This window comes from Crotalus tigris, unplaced genomic scaffold (genome assembly GCF_016545835.1).
Source record: "Crotalus tigris isolate CLP2741 ecotype Arizona unplaced genomic scaffold, ASM1654583v1 scf7180000017961.1242950, whole genome shotgun sequence".
NCBI classification, from domain to species: domain Eukaryota; kingdom Metazoa; phylum Chordata; class Lepidosauria; order Squamata; family Viperidae; genus Crotalus; species Crotalus tigris.
In genome coordinates this window covers 1,047,031-1,068,335 of record NW_024096745.1, presented here as the reverse complement: position 1 = coordinate 1,068,335, position 21,305 = coordinate 1,047,031, and the positions used below count along the sequence as shown (strand labels likewise).

Here is a 21,305-nt window from a genome sequence, read left to right as displayed (position 1 = left end):
GTTAAGTAAACCAGTTTTGTAGGTTTCTACATTTCTGAAATAATAGTTTTTTTTTTTTTTTTTTTTTTTTTTTTTTTTTTTTAAAAGTTTTATAAATTTTACAAAAAAAAACAAGAACAATACAGAACAAAAAACAACATATACAAAAGAAAAAAAAAATTAAACAATACATATAAAAAAAACCCCCCAACCCACACCCCTCCCAAAAACCCTCCCTTCCCCCCCCCTGAGCTTCCCAGAGCAGAATATAGGCTTAAGAAATAATAATAAAAAAAAAATAAAAATAAAAATAAAAATTAAATTAAAAACTTTATATTTATATATATAAAAAAGATATCTATAATATATATAAAAATAAAACTTATGAAAAAGCTATATAATATTTTTGTATACCCAATCTAAATTGTATAAATTTTATCCATTTGTCCCAGATAGCAAAAAACTTCTCTTGCGTTTGTTGCTTTAAGAAAGCCGAAATCTTTGCCATTTCTGCCAGATAAGCTACTTTAAAAAACCATTCCTGCAATGTAGGCAAAGATTCCTTCTTCCAATATTGTCCAATTAACAGCCTCGCGGCTGTGATCAAGTTTAACATCAATACAACCTCCTTTGTATCACAATCTGTAACAATACCTAACAAAAATAATTGCGGAGTAAATTTTACCCTCCTTCTAAAAATTCTCTGGATATTCCACCATATTTTGATCCAAAATGCTTTTATCTCTCTACATGACCACCAAATATGATAATAGGAAGCCTCCTTATAACCACATCTCCAACATTTAGGTTGCACGTCAGGGTACATGTAAGACATTTTTTGTGGATCAAGGTGCCATCTATAAAACATTTTATAAAAATTCTCCCTTAGATTCTGTGCTTGAGTAAATTTGACATTTCTCACCCAAATAGTTTCCCAGGTGTCCAATGAAACTGGCTCACCAAAGTTCTGCGCCCATCTAATCATACAATCTTTAATTAGTTCCGTTTCTGAGTCCAATTCAACTAAAACCCCATAAATTCTCTTAATGTGGGTTTGTCTTTGATCCTTCAGTTGCTTAATAAGATTTTCATCTTCTCTAAGAAAACCCACCTTACAATCCATCTTCCATCTATCTAATAGTTGCCTATATTGGAACCAAGAATAAATAAAATTTTCTTGTGCTAATTCTTCCCGTGATTTTAATTGCCAGTTTTGTCCATCCCATTTAAGTAACTGTCTGTAAGACACCATATCCATTTTAACCCCTCTTTTTATTCCTTCTATCGCATGCCAAGGTATAGCCCATAATGGTACTTTAAAATCACTTTTATAATATTTTCTCCAAATCCTAAGTAAAGAAATTCTTAAAATATGAGATTTAAAAGCCCAATCTATTTTTTTATTAAATATTAAATAGGCATGCCACCCATAAAGTAAATCCCATCCCTCTAGATAAAGTATCTCAGAATTTGTCAAATTTACCCAGTCACTAATTAATGTTAAAACCACCGCATCATAATATAATTTCAAATTTGGTACCTTGAGTCCGCCCCTCTCACGGAAGTCTTGCATAATTTTGAACTTAACCCTTGGTTTTTTCCCTGCCCAAATAAATTTATTGAGACCCTTCTGCCACTCATTTAAATTAATCTCATTTTTCAAAATTGGTAACATTTGAAACAAAAAAAGAAACTTGGGTAGAATATTCATTTTTATCACTGCAATTCTTCCCATGAGGGATAATTGCAGCTTTTCCCAATTCTTCAAGTCTTTCTGTACCCCGACCCACAACCTTTCATAATTATTTTTAAATAGTTTTGCATTAGAAACAGACAGCATCACCCCCAAATATTTTACCTTATTAACAATCTCAAAACCCGTCGAGTTAACCAAAATCTGCTTCTCCTGACTCGACAAATTTTTAGGTAAAATTTTAGTCTTATTTACATTAATCTTGAAACCCGAGACCAAACCGTAATGGTGAATCAACTGTAATAAGTTTACTACAGAATAATCAGGTTGCGACAAAGTAACAACCAAGTCATCCGCAAAAGCTCTCAACTTATATTCTTTTTTATTAACATATATTCCTTTAATTTCCTGAGACTCTCGAATTTTAATCAATAATATTTCCAATGTTAAAACAAACAACAATGGCGATAAAGGACACCCCTGTCTAGTACCTTTCTCTATTGTGAAAACCTCCGACAAACCTCCATTAACAATAAGTTGTGCTGTTTGTTTTTGATATATTACCTTAAGGGCTTGTAATATGTTTTCACCAAAATTCATTTCTTCCATTACTCTTAGCATAAAATGCCAATTCAGTTGGTCAAATGCTTTTTCAGCATCTAAAAATATGAGCCCTGCAGGAACTTGGTTGTTCTTATCTAAGTATTCTAACAAGTTAATAATTTGTCTAACATTGTTTTTCATATACCTTCCTGTTATAAACCCTGATTGATCTTTATGCACAAGATGATGCACCACCCTCATAAGCCTATTTACCAAAATTTTTACAAATATCTTATAATCCACGTTTAAAAGAGATATAGGCCTATAATTTTTTGGTAAAGTAAGATCTTGATCCTCCTTTGGAATCAATGATATAAAAGCACTACGCCATGAAGGAGGAATCTCTAAACCCTGTAAGATACCATTAAAAAGATCATTTAATGGTTGAATCATCTCCTCCATTAAAGCTTTATAATAAACAGCTGTTAACCCATCCGTACCCGGTGCTTTCCCTAATTTCAATTGTTGAATTGCTGAGGCGATTTCCTCCTTAGTAATTAAACCATTAATTTCATATTTCTGATCCTCAGTCAGTTTAGGAAAACTTGCCTCAGCTAAATATTTATTTATATCTAACAGTTGTACATTAGTAGATTTGTATAGGTTTTGATAATAATCCAAAAAAGATTTTTTAATTAATTCCTTCTGAGAAACTAGTTTACCCTTATAATTTATTTTCTCTATTATTCTCAGTCTCTGTTTCTTTCTTAATTGATAAGCCAACCATCTCCCCGGCTTATTAGCATTACAAAATGTATTTTGTTTCATAAATAATAAATTGGTTGCAGCTTGATCTGCTATCAACATATTAAATTGTGACCTTAATAACTTTACAGATTCTTTAGTACTTTCATCAGAAGGATTTAGAATCAAAGCCCTTTCTTTTAGTTTAATTTCATCTTCAAGTTCTCTACGTTTCTGAATCTGATTTCGCTTATAAAAATTATTCATTTTTATCAAAACACCGCGCATAAATGCTTTACCTGCATCCCATACCATTGACATTGAAGTCCCCTTATACATATTCAAAGCAAAATAGTCCTTTAAACACTCCTTTAGTTTTTGAACATTCTTCTCTTGTCTAAACAAATTTTCATTAACTCTCCAGGATCTTCTTTCCTCTTTCTCTTGAATCAACTCCATCCAAACTGGACTATGATCCGTCAGTGATCTAGGAAAAATCTTTACATTCTTTACTTTATTATACAAATCCGTGGTAATCAAGAAAAAGTCAATTCTTGAAAAAGATTGGTGTCTGTCAGAAAAAAAAGTAAAGTCTCTCTCTTCTTGATTACGTTCCCGCCAATAGTCCCTTAATTCCCAGTCTTCTTTCATATCAAAAAAGGCTTTAGGTAGCCTTGCTTGTTTAAGAAAAGGAGAGGAACCTTTCTTATCCCTTTGTGTATCTAAGACACCATTCCAATCACCCATTAATACCACCGATCTATAATCAAGCAAAGTTATTTTTTGGTGTAACTGTTTATAAAATTGTTCCTGTTGTTGATTTGGAGCATAAAGTCCAACTATAAGTACTTTCTTACCATAAATACCAAGTTCAATCATCACATATCTCCCCTGGGGATCTGATTCTACCAGACAAGCTGGCAGGTTTTGTTTGACATATATAACAACTCCCCCTTTCTTCCCAGGTGCAGGAGATATAAAATGAGATCCCAAACGAGCATTAACTAAATATTTCTGATCTTTAAGTAGAATATGAGTTTCCTGTAAACAAATAACATCATTGGTATGTTGTTTCAAATAATAAAAGATTTTTTTCCGTTTCTGAGGAGAATTCAATCCATTAACATTCCAGGTCAAAAACTTTGCCATCTCCCTTGGCACGCAGCCTGGAGAAGACACCATCAAACTCTGACAGAGCTGCGTGTGTTGCATAACTCTTGGGTCTTGCTCCTCCCACCGGCGGTGATGCACTTCCAGGAGAATTCTCTTTGGGCTCTTTTTTACGTTGCTCTTTCTCTTTACGCTTATAAGCTGCACGAGTCATCCTCTGCTCTTTAGCCTCCGTTTGGCGTTGCTTTGCCACTTCTATCATCCCTGCGGAAACCAAATCTAGTGCCTCAGATTGCTGCTCAGGTTCCTTAGCACTCAAAGATTTCCGACCAGATGAAGTTGAGCCTGCACTCAGGACCGAAGTATAGAAATCTCTAGCTTTGTCAACTGTGTTCAATCTGTAACGTGTCCCAGCATGGCTCAAAACGATACCCATCGGAATTTCCCATCTGAATGGCATCGATCTAGCTTTAAGCTCATTGGTTAAAAAAGCAAAGTCTTTCCTACTTCTTAAAATTTTAGATGGGATTTCCTTTAGAATGATGACATCTTGGGCGGCAATCTGAAATCTTTTGTTGTAAAAAGCTTGTATAATCTCATTCCGCAGGGACTTCTTTGTAAAGTAAATCACCACATCTCTGGGCAAATTCTTCTGCTTAGCAATCCAGGAGTTGAGTCTATAAATTTTTTCTACTTCTCTCTGTAATTCTCCTTTATCCATATCCAAAGCCAGCGCCAGATCACTAAGAACCACCTCCATCAAATCTTGATTCATATCTTCCTTGAGGCCTCTAATCCTCAGAGCATACTCCATTTGTCTGTATTGAAACATCAAAATATCTTCTTGTGAGGAGTCCACCTTCCTTTCCACGTCTTGAATTTTGTCATCTAAAGAGTCAACTTTGTCTTCCACTTCCTCAAGCCTTGCATCGAGCTTAACCACCACAGTAGCCAAACCTGAAACAGCTGCCAGTATATCTTGTCGTAATTCATTATTATTTTCTTGCAATTTAGACTTTATCCCCGTTATCTCTTCTTTGAGATCAGATTTAATTTCTGATTTAATCTGTGAAACAAATTGAGTCATTTCCTCTCTCATTTGAACTACAATCTCTCCCATTATGCCTCTAACCTCTTGCACTGAAAGTCCAGGTAGAGGAGGGGAGGGTGGTGGCTGAGCCGGTGGTGCATGTTTAGATTGTTGTTGTAGCTGTGCAGTGGAAGTTATAGGAGAAGAAATAACCTTGGGTACTGAGGAAGGCTGCTGCCTCTTTGAAGCCATTTTAAAAAGCACAATTGTCACTTCCCTTTCCCCTCCAGCCAAAAAGGGAGGAGGAAAAAAAGAAAAAAAGAATTTTTAAAAAGAGACAAACTATAATCATTAAAAGTCCAGAATAAATCCCAAGAATAAGTAATAAAAGAGCAAACAATTCAAAAAAAAAAATTCTAAGCCAAAAGCAAAAGCAAAAGCAAAAAACAATCCTTAAAAAGGGAAAGTAAAACAAAAGAGAAAGGAAAAAAAAACTCCGACACTTTCAAAACGCCATCTTAAGTCCTTTCACTAGTATAACAAAGAAAAGGAGGAAAAGTAGTAAAAATCAAAAGATAAAAAAATAAACACCTAAAATATAAAAAAAAGTCCTTTAAACTGCTCCGTCCGTTTAAAAATTACTCACCAAAATGCTGTAAACACGGAGATAGAAGCGGCGGTTTCTTTTGCTTCCAAGGAAGCAAAAACAGCTGGGAGGCGGAGATCAGCAAGAGCTCCGAGGGAACACTCCTTTCACCCCCTCTAGAAATAAATCCAGAGGGGGTTCAGGGGTTCTACCTCTACTCTTGCGTTCTCTATCCCTTCCCTTTGCCCGGGAAGGGATTTCCGAGCCGCGGGCCAGCTGATGCACGCTGCGCTCCGCGGCTCTGACACTTCCCCAGCTGGACGGCTAAAAGCTAGCCGCCATCGCCGTCGCCTCCCACCGGAAGCCGAAATAATAGTTTTGTAAGGGTTATTGCTTAAATACTACTGATTGCCTCACCAAAACTATAATCCTCTAATATTTTCCACTGGAAGATTTTTGGAAAAAAAATCACTAAATGTATACTTGTATACAAAAAATAAACATCTTTGAAAAGTCTACCTAATACTGAAAACTGGAAAGGTTTTTATTTTTCTTTTCTTTTTTTCTTTTTAGTGTTTGATTTTGCTTTGGAATGAGTTTACATTAAGGGTCTGGGGTCTTTTTTAACAGATCTTTGGCTTGTTTATTAACACCACATTTATTTCTACAGCAGTGAAAAATTGCATGCACTCTCTAAGTAAACTACTTGTACATCACTTCCCTGTAAGTTGCAGTGAAGGATCAAGTTTATATTTTGGGGCAGGGGGATTCTGAGTGGAATAGTTTTAAAGCTGAAGGCCAAACAAGTATAATATAGCTTACTCTTAGAAAGTAAATAATTTCTAATGAGCAAAAGCAGGATAAAATTGTATCTGTTTTGATTACCTCAATGTATTCAGAAAATAGACCTAAAATGTATATTTCTTTCTTTTAGAAGTAATTTAAATGTAATTAATTCTGATATAATACTTCTTCAGCTCCTCACATGGGTAATATCTTGGTAATATATATTTTCTATTACTAACTTTTGCCATGGGTCTTTTGGTGCATTGATATAACTCATAGTTTTGATGTGGGAGCAGAGTTTTTCTATTACTGCCTTAAAATATTATATGGTGAAAAGTATAATATTGAAAGAAAATGAAAGTAAATCTTAAAAAGCAATTTAATCCGTGTTTGTGTTCTCTTTATGAATCTATATTTGAAAGGCTGGTGAAAACCTTTTATTAGTAAAAAACCATGTTGGTTTTTTATTAAGGTTTGTATAACTTTTTATGTAGCAAAATAATTAAACTATGCAGTGCTTTTTTCAAAAGTGTAATAGGAACATTTATATTCTTCTGGTTTATATTCTAATATCTTGAAAAATATTGAGAGACAAAACAGCACAAAAATGCCCCATTTTGTGTGTATGTGTGTGTGTGTGTGATATAAAATGATATTAATGTGTGATGTGTGTTGACATTTTTTTTAAAATATAAGATCCTAATCTAGGAAGACGTATTTTATTATGTTAGTGAGAAGTCTCTTGTATTGCAAAAATAATACAATGGCATTTTATCTTATAGGAGAGGCACAAAGGACAGTACAATATTAAAATATTCATTTCTGAGTTTTCACTGGACATTGACAATCCACCTTTTGCTTAAGGCTGACTTTACTTAAAGACAGAATCTAAAATCCTCAAGATGCTCTCTATTGCCCTCTGCAATTGTACTAAGTGCTGGATTTTCATAATTCTGATCATAACTATATACTTGTTTCATAGCAATGCAATAATATGCATGTTTGCGCAGAATAAAATTTCTTGGAGTACAGTAGGACCTATTTTTAGATAAATATATATGAGACTACAACTGAAAAAAAACCTGATGAACCTATCACCCTTCTAGTAATATACTGGCAACGTACATGTGGAGAAACAAATAGCATTTGCTTTTTTTTTCTACTATTTTTTTCCTTTGAAAAACAAATAAATGAATCATATCTCCTCACAGCAGAGATTTGGCAGCATGTGACTCCTTCAGTCTCTCTACCTTCAATTGCTCTAGACTTTCAAACCCTGCCACATTTTTCAGAGTTTTCTCATTCCAGGGTAGAAAAAAAGCAGCCATTGAAGTTACTGAGAGATAAATGGAGATTTATCCAAGATCAGATTCCATCTCCTAAATCAGATTTTTGTTTCTGTTGCCTCAGAAGTTAAAGCCACTTTACACTAAATATTGATAAATGTAGCAAGGTACACATTATAGCTTATTTCAGATTTATGGATAAAGAAAGGCCAAGTATTTAATAATATTACATTTTGATGAAAACTAAGGTCAGGAATAAAATAAGACTTACCCTATAAGACAAAGGACATAATATGTGACTAACCTTGCATTATCTCATAACTCTAAAAACACGGAAACTAGCTCTGAAGAATATAACTTCTCCATGTTGGTAACAAGAATATTATTATATAGCTCTGAATGAATATTGTTCTTTGTTGTATGGATTAATTACAAAATATTTAATCTGGATAGGATCATAAAACGAGTCTTATATTTGTTAAGAAACCAACTTCTTATATAACTTTCTTTAACTTAATATAAAGGTATAATAAGTAATTCGGGAAGTCTATAAGTACAAATGTGGGTCCTCAAAAGTCAATGTCCATTCTTCTGGCAGAACATCATTCATTCTTGTTATAACACCACCAGTTGAATCCAAGCTGGTAACTTCTATCCATGAATAATAAATATGAAAGGGTTATGAAAACAATGACTCTACATCTCCTAAGGAGGCTGTGGATGGCTATTCTGAATATTACAACGCCTTTTATTTCCTACAGATTTGTTGAAGCATTCCAAAATAGCAGGACTGCAAATTCTGGCAGTTTCATTTCTAGCATATTTGGAGGACAACAGCTTGTAGAAGGCTTTCTTGAAGACCTAATATAGGCATTTCTTGCCCCTTCGTTTCCTTCAGATTGTAAAGTTATTCAATAATCTGGGGAAATTACTTCAATCCCCGATCATACAAAGTTGTAGAGTTAGGTGTTTTTTTTAAAAAAAAAGAGAGTTTGCTCATATGTTAACACCCTGTTGGTTATTCCAGAAGTCTGGAAGGAGATTCAATCTGTTCCTGAAACGACGTCTCAGGGTAAACCATTGACAAGTTGTACCACTAACACCTGGATGGCTGCAATGATAACAAGCTTCATTATGTGATGTCTCTCTTTAATAGGGAACAAGATGAAGTAATGAATTTTAGCCTGTACCTTAAACAGATAAATATAAATCATACACACTTAGAGAGAATTCAGTATCTGTCAAAAGATAACGATCCTAGAGCTGTCTATATAGCTCCTGTTTCATTGAAAGATATGAAGCAGCTTTATGTTATAACTTTTTAATTGCTAAATTTATTTTGACAATTGAAAAAAATGTTGCATTGGAATAATTCTTGACATAAAATGCTATTTAGTAAAGTCTAGCATTTTAAAAATAGGTATAAATCACTTAGATAACAAATATGAGGTTGTGAATCCAATTCTTCTGTAGCCTATACTCAGCCTTATAGTGGTGCTCTCTTATACATAGGGTAAGTGCCTTATATTTATTCAAACATGATCAAAGGGTAGAAGGGCTGCAAGAACCTTTAAAGATTATTTTATCTTACCCCTAGCCTAATGGAAAAAAAACACTAACATGATGCTTTTAGATAAACCATGACATTGGTACCCTTAAGAATGAAGTCAGCACACCATTTTTATTAGCATCCAAAGAAGTATTATAGAATTGTGGAGAATCAGAAAATAATGAGTCATTTATTCCAAAGGGTTGAACGATGTGATGGAATATGCAGTTGGAAGAGTGGGAATAGGGGAATCTCAGCATTCACACCATAGCTTCCCAGTCTATGGAGATTCTCAGTTGTCCTGGTCGTAGTTATCCCAGAGATGCTTTTTCACAAGGCAATTGGGCTTTCTTGTTTTACTTTGAAGACATTTCGCTTCTCACCCAAGCTTCCTCAGCTCTTATTGGATGGTGGGGAATGGAAAGATTTATACTCCTGCAGACAGCTGTTCATTTGCATTCTTTTAGCGAGTCGTTAATGTTACCTGGAGCCTTCTTGGAACTATTGAAAGGACTGTGTTGTAGACTGGAGATAGATGATGTCGTATCCCTCCCCCTCTGTTGAAAGAGGGCTGTTCAATTTTGACATAGATCCCACTGGTTTGAAAGAGGGGTCAAAGAGGCCATCTGTGTCAAAATTGAACATCCCTCTCTCAACAGAGGGGGAGGGATATGACATCATCTATCTCTAGTCTACAACACAGTCCTTTCAATAATTCCAAGAAGGCTCCACACCCATTTGCACTACTCAGGTGACCCTGAAGATACAGATAAGCTCCAAGTAGCATCAACAACTTACTAGAAGAATGCAAATGAACAGCTGTCTGCAGTAGTATAATCTTTCCATTCCCCACCATCCAGTCAGAGTTGAAGAAGCTTCTTGGATGAGAAGTGAAACGTCTTCAAAGAAAAACAAGAAAGTCCAGTTACCTCGTGAAAAAGCATCTTTGGAATAACTATGACCTGGATGACTGAGAATCTCCATAGACTAGGAAGCTATGGTGCAAATGCTGAGATTCCCCTATTCCCACTCTTCCAACTGCACATTCCATCACATTGTTCAACCCTTTGGAATAAATAACTCATTGTCTGAACCATTTGGATTCTCCAAATTTAGTTCTGAAGGAATTCAAAATGGAAACCTCCAAAGTTTGCTATCTTTATTCCTCAGTGGGACTGAGAGAGAGTGCCTAACCCAGCCAATTTCATGCACAAGGCAGGACTAGAACTCACGCTCTTCTGGTGTATAGCCAGCACCTTGGCACTACATTGAATATACTCAACAAAAAGTCTTTAACTGAATCTTTCCTTCTCCCTGTTTATACTTCCAATTATTGCAAGACCCTGAACCTGTCCCAGAAGGTTGCAAGAGTTGATCCTGGGACACAGCAATGGTCATAAATATGAACTGGTTGCCATGCATCTGAATTTTGATCACATGATCATGGGGATTTTTTCCCTTAAAGTTTTCTTAGGATTTTGTTTTGTATTGTTTTTAGTTTTATTTTATTTTATTTAGAAAGTCCCAGAAATCTCCTTTTGAAGTTCAGAAATAGCAAGTAAATTACAAAGGGGGAGTTTACCCAAATTTATTACAGTGTGATTGCTACTAATCACTTTTTGAAAGTAAGAAATATATTTAAAAACAAACAAACAATATCAGACCTGTGCAACTGTAAATACTTTTTATTCCCATAAAATTTGCAGTCAGGTAGATTTCATTTCTGCACATCTTGTTTTCCTAAACTATAATATTATAGCACTTACTCTTTATTTTCAAAGCTGCTTTTATGCTTTCTGCTTTCACATGTTGTCACTTTATCATCTATACAGTAAAATGTACAAAATTGCACTGGACTAAAATACTTTGGCAACATAAAAGAGCATTTCAAAGTAGCAACTCTGTGTCCTCGTTCAAATGTATGTTGACTAGCTTCTTTACTCTATGGTGAATGTGTGAGTCATAGTGTAGGCTTCAGATGTTACTGTTTAATAAATATCTTTATAACAGAGTGACTTTATTGTGGCAAACGTCTCTGCATTTGTGCTTGCTTATTTATGAAGAAAGTCAGTCATGTCAGTGTTTGGCTATGCAAATATAAGAAAAATATTTTGTAACTGTGTTGCAAATATCTGTCTGAAAATAAATGTTATTTAAACCTTATTTGACCGTAGTCTTTTCCTGAAAGTTTGAAAAAACTTAGATACATAAGGATATTTAATATATGTACAATGGATGCTGATATAGTGATGCTTTCTGTTCTATCTAGATTGATAAGAGACATCAAAGCAAGGATTCTGTTTTCTTCAGAGATGGTAAACGGAGAATAGACTTTGTACTTACTTATGTGGATGACCCAAAAATTGATGGAGAAAAAAAATTGGTAAGCACCTTTTATTACTTCTAAATTTAGGACATAATTTTGCTTTTTTATATGCCAGCAACCTGATATAAAGACTATGTACAAGTTTTGATTGTATTTTACTCTTGAGTTCTGTTCCTGCCCTGTCATGACACAATTCTAATGGGTGCTCTTTACAAAGAAAATAATTCTTTTTCATCTCTACAAACCAGGATCAGTTTTTTTTTCTAAAGTTGTTGTTGATGTAATGTTAAAATAAATTATGTTTGATAATACTAGTTGTGCTGCATGCAAGAAAAGAAAGCTAGATTCTTTTTTTCCCTGCCAAAGTTTACATCACTGCTTGCAGGCTTGAGCGCTCTCTTATAGACTATGCAAGGCAATGCCCTTCATCTAGACAAGATGCTTCATGTTAACAGTACTTCAACCTGATGTATTGTATTTTGTGACACTTTTTTCAGCCCCTAAGATTTCCTGTGGCTGAAAGATGCTTCTGCAGTTTCTGATAGCTTTCTCTTACCTGGTATCCTCAAATATGTTTCCCTGGCTAAGGATTATTGAAGTCCAGAACACCGGGCAACATCAGGATAGGGAAACAAAGTAATTACTAGTCGTATGGGGGGAAAAATTCCCTGTGTGTGTATGAATACAGTTTGTATAGTTGGAAAAATCATTCAAATACCAGACACATAAGTCATAGTTACTTCATGCTCTCAGGAGCTTTTCAGTTTTCTGACCAACTGCTTCTCAAAGGCATCTGTACTCATAATATAGAAAATCAAATAGATCTATTTGATTTCAGTTTGATCTAATAGGATTATTTTTTTTCATTTTAAGACAAAGTAAAAAAAATATCCATAGTATTTTCCTCCTAATTATTTTTCTTTTTCTTATGTTTCCTATGGGAATAATGACATTTTGTACATTAGTTAGCATGGAATAGTACATTTAATTATATCTCAGGGGCTGCCACAAAGAAGAGTGAGTCAAACTATTCTCTAAAGCACCTGAAGGCAGAACAAGAAGCAACAGATGGAAACTAACCAAAGAAAGAAGCAACCTAGAACTAAGGAGAAACTTCCGTAATTAGAACAATTAATCAGTGAAACAACCTATCTCCAGAAGCAGTGAATGCTCCAACACTGGAAGTTTTTAAGAGACTGGACAGCTATTTGTCGGAAATGGTATAGGGTTTCCTGCCTGAGCAGGGGGTTGGACTAGATGACCTCCAAGGTCCCTCCAACTCTATTATTATTATTATTATTATTATTATTATTATTATTATTATTATTATTATTATGGATCATCGCACAGTCAGCCAGATGTTCAGACTGGATGATGATGATGATGATGATTATACCTCTTGTTATAATTATGCTTCTGTTTTAAGAGAGATAGCATCTTGTTTAGTTTCAAAACTGATGTACCCTATAAACTTTCTACAATATGGAAGCATCTTGCACATACAATCATGTGGAAAAATAAATATACCCAATGTAAAGTTTTCTTTTCTTTTTCCTGTATATATTAATATTTTATCTTCATTCAAACTGTATATAAATATAGGATGATATAATTAAACAAAAAAAACTTATTCATTAAGGTCTTTTCCTCAGTCAGGAACTTCAACTGCCAGAATTCCATAGCTAACATGACCACTGATGAGAATTCTGAGTGTTGAGGTCCATACTCCCAGAACTATTACTGGAGACCGAGAAATGCTGGCCTACCTGTTCGTAAGGAAACTGCGGTTTCGTTAAAAATTAAAGTTAAAAATAATTCCTCCTAGATCAAATATCCATGTTTGTTTTTTAAAGCCATCTCTTATCAGTTGTCTATTTCTTTAATTGTTGATTTTTCTTTGTTTTATAGTTGGATTGTGTATTTTTTTTGATTTTGCAAGCTATCTTAGGGGAAGAAATGGTTATTTATGAATTTTATATAGCTGTCCATCTCACAAAAGGTAACTTTGGGTGGCAGACATCAGATGAAAAATGTAAATACGAAATTGATATTAAAATATCATAAAAGTTAAAATTACAATTCCTGAGAGAGTAGGAACACAGATTGTGATTCATGAGTGGAATCATCTAAATAGGTCTCTGGTTCCACCATAGCCAAATCTTAAGGGCTTTTCAGAATCCCAAAAAAGAATGTTTCATAAGGTTTAGAATTTATCTAATTAATTACTTAATTGGTGAGAAAACATTTATGTAATGTATTTATTTTCCATAAAATCTTTTCCAATATATTTTTGTTCTGTACTGTACTATATTTTGGCAGCACAAGACTTGGCAATGTTCTGTAGATTAAGAATAAAAGCATTCTTGGAGAAATATATGCTGGGGGCATATTTTAGAAGTTTATTTTACATTCATATTCTGCTATGGGAACAGTTAAATAATTTTGAAAAGCTTCTGGAAAAACATATTGTGCTGAACACATGAGTAAAAAAATTTGGGGAACAAAGCTCAGGAGGTTAAGCATTTACCCAAAAGCATATCTGAACCAAGTTGGATTAAGAAAAACAAGATAATGTACAGTACTTTAGCAATTTGCCCAAGATTTGATATGTGAACAACTTGCTGGCCATTTTTTTTTTACATATCTATTTGTTACTTTGTGCAAACTGTTTTACAGTTAGAAAAAGTCTATGTGTGCAATTTGAAAAGACCATTCTTAAAATGACTGGATTTCAAAGCTATACTCTATGCCTTTTTACTTTAATATGCTTAATGAAGGCAACCTTTTACTTTGATACAGTATGCTTAGCCATTTTGTCTCCAAAGGAGAAAAACATGGGAAGGAAAAATTAGTTTCAAAAAATAGTTTTTAAAAATTAGAAATAAGTTTTGCAATCTTTCAACAAATAGATTCCTTCAGAGTTATGAAGTTTATTTCTCATTGGCAATGTATTTAAATGGGGGGGGGGTGTTCCAACAGTACAATTTTTGAAGGACCTCTGAATCCACATATGCATTTAAAGTGAGCATATAACTATAACAGCAGTAGGTGGCCACTAATTTTGTTTCATACTTTTATGGAATTATTCAGCTTGAAGGGGATTCAACTGAATCATTCCATCAAAACAGGTCTAAAAACAGAAGGGTACCTTTTCATTATTGATTTAGTGTAACTATACTATTTCAGTTTAGAAATGTCTTAGTCCCACAATGATTTTCTATATATGGGTAGCATATGGACTGAGAAGTGATCCCATCTCAGTGCTTCCTAAGGCAGAAAATTCTTTGTTTCAAGTGCAAAAGAGGGTTACCTTTGATAGCTGCATCTGAAACACATTGGAACCATTTTGCATATGCCTAATGGCTATGCAAGGTCTTCCTGACTTTGCAATCTAACATCTGTCCTGGAAGGAAAAGTTCTATTCCCAATTGTCTAGAGCTAATCTACATTTTATTATAAATTGGCATCTATTTAACACATTGTACTTGTGTTAAATTGGAATTGGGGATGAATTAGAATCACAGCACAGACAGGATTCCTGCCAAACTGTTGATCCCCAGTTACCATTTTTATAGAGGAAAAACTGCCTTGCCATCACTCATGATTCTGATCTTTTTATATGCAATGCATAAACACATCAGGTTGCTCTGGCTTTTGTTGCAAGCTGGTAGCCCCCTGAACTCTATAATACAATAAAATAACACTTGGACGTCTTCTAGTCCAACCCCCTGCTCAGGCAGGAAACCCTATACCATTTCAGACAAATGGCTGTCCAGTCTCCTCTTAAAAACTTCCAGTTGGAGCATTCACTGCTTCTGGAGGCAGGTTGTTCCACTGGTTAATTGTTTTAACTGTCAGGAAGTTTCTCCTTAGTTCTAGGTTGCTTCTCTCCTTGATTAGTTTCTATCCATTCCTTCTTGTCCTGCCTTCAGGTGCTTTGGAGAATAGCTTGACTCCCTCTTCTTTGTGGCAGCCCCTGAGATACTGGAACACTACTATCATGTCCTTCTCTTCATTAAACTAGACACACCCAATTCCAGCAACCGTTCCTTATATGTTTTAGCCTCCAGTCCCCTAATCATCTTTGTTGCTCTTCTCTGCACTCTTTCTAGAAATACAACTGCACTCTTCAGTTGTGTTTCCCCATAGTTTGTTTTATCTTGTTCTCCTCCAATGTCTGGATTATGACCTTCATAACTTATCAGGCTGTAAAAAGGGCAATGGGAGTTTTGCCCTGTTTGCACTGTTAGTCTTGCAAGATTCTGTTAATAGAGCCTTACAATAAAATAGAATTAGAGAATCTGGTCATGTTTCTTATCTGGTCTACCTGGAAAGGTTGACAACAATCTTATTTTTTTTAATAGCCTGATAAGTTAGGGAGGTTCCTTTATCTGCCTGTAATGCAGCTGAGGGTTTGCCCTCTCTTAGCTGATCATTCCCTAGGCACCATTTCCTCCTTCCATTCTATCTCCCAAGGTCATTTCCACATTTCATTATAGAAATAAATGACAAAAAGATTATTAAAACTGATTTTACAAAGTTATGAACAGACTAAAGATCCAGATAAATTTGAAATATTTGGAATTGATTATAAGAAACCTTCCTGTTGAAAATGTTTTGTTTTGAATTAAAAACAAGGTACACCTTTAAAAATTGGGCATTAGAAGATACTAGAATATTACAGTTAAAGGAGAAGAATATTCAAAGTCAACTTACTAATACAGAATGAAGCAAAATGTTTTAATTTTGGATATTTTGGAACAAGAGACTCAGAAGTTAATTTGAAGAATATCTACTTCTGTAGATAAAAATGGTTTAAAAATGTTATGGAAGAGGAACAAGTATGGCATGATTGAGACTGATTTCAAAGTGGATTTAAAAATGGTAGGCTACAAGAATCACATAGAAAAAGAAGTTATACTAGAGATACAATAGAAACTGGCTGATAGCTTAGTAATTGAAAGTTTATACAAATAACGAACTAAGAGAGTGACCTGGATAATTTTCCTATATTGGATTGGCAAAAGAGGATTGTTAAAATTTTGAAGAATTTTGAGAGAAGGGACCAAAAAAAAAAATTGTTAGGAAGAATATAATATTGGTTTATGTCATCAGGGCTAAAATAGATGTTAAGTGTTGTAACCCTTAATAGACTTTTGCTGACATCAGGATTGAAATGACAATGTTTATGGATTTGTTTATAGAAAAAAGATATGATATGGGAGATATATATATAGTGCATGTGTGGAGCAAATATACAGGCATATATATATATGTTTTCTGAGGTTTTCGCGGGTGTTTGTATGTAGGTCTTTGGTTATTCGGGTTTTCTCCCACGTAAAATTGGAAGTGTCTTGGCGACGTTTCGACGAAGTCTCATTTGTCATCTTCAGGCTGGTGCTTTCGGCTTCGTGCTTCTAGGAATATACCCGTATTTTCCGGCGTATAAGACGACTGGGCGTATAAGACGACCCCCAACTTTTCCAGTTAAAATATAGAGTTTGGGCTATACTCACCGTATAAGACTACCCCTCTTCCAACGCACACCAAATAAAAATTAAAAAACATCAGATTTGATTTCAATATGGTAATTTTAATTCAAATGCTTATGACATGCAGGTACTTAGCAGAAAAACTGTCATTTATAAACATAAGGCTGTCATCAAACATATAAACATAAAACAGTGCAAGTGGATTAAACTTTTCCTAATTCACTCTAAAGCTGAAAGGAAGGATAAGACAATAAAACCATGGGAGCTGCCATGCTGTTTGTTTTCTAAGCTGTCAACCAAACTGAACTGATGATGATAGGAGGAAGATAAAAAACAATAGAAAGAGCAAGTGCCGGGCAAGTCAGCAACGCCCATCATAACTGCAAGCTATTTTTACAGGTTTTGCTTGCGTGACAGTTTCCCTTTAAAAGCCTTCAAAATCATCCTGTTCATCATCTGATATCATAAAAATATCAATGACATCTTGTGGTACATTTGTAAGGCAGTCATCATATGGATCGAATTCCGTATCAGATGGTGTGGTCTCAGCTTCAGCTTCCTCTTCATCTTGCCACAAGTAGTCATCCTCCATACCATCTAATGAATTTGATATGCCACACTTCTTGAAAGACTTGATTACTGTTTCTGCATCAATATCATTCCAGGCTTTTATGACAAACTTGCACAAAACATCCAACTGTGGAGCACGCATGTTTCCTCCTTTTGTGAATGACTTTTCGCCGCTAACCATCCATTCATTCCACTGTTCTCGAATGCGATCTTTAAATGGCTTGTTTAGGCACACATCCAGTGGCTGTACCAACGATGTCAATCCTGCAGGAATAACTGCCGCATCTGTGTTTATTCTTGCAAGCCTTTGCTTGGTGCTGGGAGTTAAATGAGCCCTGAACATATCCCACACCAGTAGACTACGTTTTTGAAGAAGTCCACCTGGTCGCCTGCTCCATACATTATCAAGCCATAGCTTTACCCCTTCTTCATCCATCCAGCCTTTTTCATTCACATGTACAAAACAACCAACAGGGAACTTGAGTTTCGGCATTGTTTTTCTTTTAAAAATAATCATTGGTCTCAGTTTGGCACCATCAGCTGTGCATCCTAGTACCACTGTAAAACTGGACTTCTCATGTCCTGTTGTTTTAATTAAAATTGTTTTTTCACCTTTTTGATGGACAGTTTTATTTCCAACCATATCAAAATTCATTGGAGTTTCATCCATATTTCCAATACTACTTAACGCATAGCCATGTTTAATGCGCTGTTGTATTACGTATCGATGGAAACTAATTACTTTGCTATCAAGATCTGCAGGTAATTTGTGTGCCATTTTTGTCTTTTGCCTCAGTACCATATTATGCCTTTTCAAGAATCTAGTACACCAAGATACAGTGGCCTTAAATCTGTTGCTGTGATCTGGGTTAGATTTGGCCCACTGAAGTGCAGACAAACATATTTTATTTCGTGTCACTACATAACCATTTTGGCGATGCTCATTCACCATGTCTGCTACATGTTTTTCAAGTTCTGGCCAATGTGGGGTGCCTCTTCTTAATGCACACTTACCCCTTGCCATACTCTTTAATGCTTTTTCATTTGCTTTCCAGTCCCGAACCATCTTTTCTGTTACTCCATATTGTCTTGCAGCAGCGCAGTTATTATGTTCCATGGCAAAGTTTACAACTTTAAGTTTGAAACTGGCTTCATATTTCCTTCTTCTTGCTGGTGGAGCCATGATGGCATCTTGACTGTTGGACATTTGTATACAGTACTGTATGTACTGGTGCTCTACTGTATGAACTGGTACAGATACTGGTGCTGTACTGTACCGGTACGTACCCAGTATACAACAACCAGCCAATCATGGCAAGCGATATACCTTATCACTGGCAAGCGATGTACCTTACCGGTGATTGGCTTGTTGTTGTATACAAAGCCTGGTTGGATTGGGTGGGTCAGCTCTCCCTGCCTGCCCAGCCCTCCCTGTCCTCTTATATGCCCTAGGGAAAAAATGGACATGCTAATACACCCTTTCGCTGAAGAAGGGGAGAGGGAGGGAGGAAAGGGAGCGAAGTTTTCTGAGTTCTCATTGGCCACCTGTAAGCCCAAATGAGTACAGTATTCTCTCCTCCGCAGGCGCCCTTTTATGCCAGTGCTGAGCGTGTGTGTGCGTGTGTGTGGCATGCATGCGACTCCCCCGGGCTGCGCACCGGGATCTCCGGAGACTGGATCTCCTCCTCTTGGTCTTCCATCCCACATGCGCGCGCGTGCACACACACACATGCCTCCTTTCCCTCTTCCCTCTCCTTCCAATCCTTCCCAGCTCAGAAAGCAGCGAGGAGAAGCGTGCGCGCACACACACACACACACACCCTCCTTTCCCTCTTCCCTCTCCCTCCAATCCTTCCCCCCCACCCTGATTTCCAGCTCAGAAAGTGCAAAGCAGCGAGGAGAAGTGTGTGTATGTGTGTGCGTGCGCGTGGCCTCCTTTCCCTCTTCCCTCTCCCTCCAATCCTTCCCCCCCACCCTGATTTCCAGCTCAGAAAGTGCAAAGCAGCGAGGAGAAGTGTGTGTGTGTGTGCGCGCGCGCGTGGCCTCCTTTCCCTCTTCCCTCTCCCTCCAATCCTTCCCCCCACCCTGATTTCCAGCTCAGAAAGTGCAAAGCAGCGAGGAGAAGTGTGTGTGTGTGTGTGTGTGTGTGTGTGTGCACGTGCACACCAGACTGCCAGAGACACTTAGGGACAGGGAGCACAATGAGAGACAGCAAGGGAAAGAGGAACTTGCCTTACTCTGTTTCCTGGAACGCCATGGAGAGAATGGCACGTCAAGCGGAGGGGGGGGGGTGACGCCTCTGCTAATTGCTTTTATTCACCACAGGCCAGATGCTGGTTTGCCGGGCGGGGGGTGGGGGTGGGAACAGCAAGTGGGAGCCTATGTAAAGCACTGGGAGCAACTCACTCCCAGTGCTAACTTTGTTGCTGTATGGATTAAAGGCCATTCGCTTGTCATTCGTTCCTGTTTGTCGGCTCTTTTCTGGGCACCGAAGAGGACGCGCTGACAGATATTTCAGTAGTTGCTTGTTGTAATTTTTAACTTATTTAAACCTTGCTGATTTCTGTACAAAATGATTCACCTGCTGAAGCATGCATATCTGCATTGGCTATTCATGGCACATTAATGAAAATTAAGGAGTGAGATAAGGAAAAAGTAATTTTTGTGCAGTACTGTAAAAATGGCTATTGATTTCCAGTAAGCACGCACGCACGCACGCCTCCTTTCTCCCTCCAATCCTTCCTTCCCAGCTCAATTTCCAGCTCGGAAAATGCAAAGCCTGTGTGTGTGTGTGTGCGTGGGCGTGGCCTCCTTTCCCTCTTCCTCCAATCCTTCCCAGCTCAGAAAGCAGCGAGGAGAAGCGCGCGCACACACACACACACACACCCTCCTTTCCCTCCTCCCTCTCCCTCCAATCCTTCCCTCCCACCCTGATCTCCAGCTCGGAAAGTGCGAAGCAGCGAGGAGACAGATTGAGACCCCCAGGCATTTATCAGCCTGTGACTTCAAGTTAGCAAAAAGCAGCTGCAAACCACACGCGTGGTAGAGGTGAGCCGCAGGGACGGATTGCTGAAACAAACAGCTTAGAGTTTAATTGCTCTTCCCACTGCCACTCTACCAATCAAGGACTCTTTTTGAGTGAGGGGGGGAGAGAAAACTTGATGAGTAATATACCAAACCACATGTGTAAAGGAATAAAATAGAATACCCGTATTTTCCGGCATATAAGACGACTGGGCGTATAAGACGACCCCCAACTTTTAAGAAGGTTTTTGTGTCTTAGAAAGTCGTCTTATATGCCGGAAAATACGGTATATATATATGTATGTATGTATGTATGTATGTATGTATGTATGTATGTATATATATTCATTCTTGCATTTTAAGAGAAGATGATAAATAACTGAAATTATTTATACTTGTGATGAAGGGGAAAATCACTATAGGTTTCTTTTCTTTTTCTTTATTTTATTCTAATAGTAAAGTTTATTTTTTTTTACTTTTTATTTTTTCTTTTTATTCTTTTTTCAGTTTTAGTTTTTATTGCTGAAAATCTGTAATAAATTTATTTATAATGTGAAACCAATATGTGAAAGTAGTATATTCTTATC

At 36.4% G+C, this 21,305-nt stretch overlaps 1 protein-coding gene across 5 annotated transcripts in view; it reads left to right on the top strand.

Moving 5' to 3' along the window:
- Positions 1–21,305, top strand: part of ANO5 (anoctamin 5) — an 86,063-nt gene that overhangs the window by 26,946 nt on the left and 37,812 nt on the right. For 3 of the 5 annotated variants that reach the window (XM_039345570.1, XM_039345574.1, XM_039345571.1), the window contains 2 exons: positions 8,785–8,829; positions 11,576–11,689. In XM_039345570.1, coding sequence (XP_039201504.1) covers positions 8,785–8,829; positions 11,576–11,689 — 159 coding nt within the window. The remainder of the gene's footprint in view (positions 1–8,784; positions 8,830–11,575; positions 11,690–21,305) is intronic. The other 2 variants (XM_039345573.1, XM_039345575.1) reach the window with 1 other exon arrangement.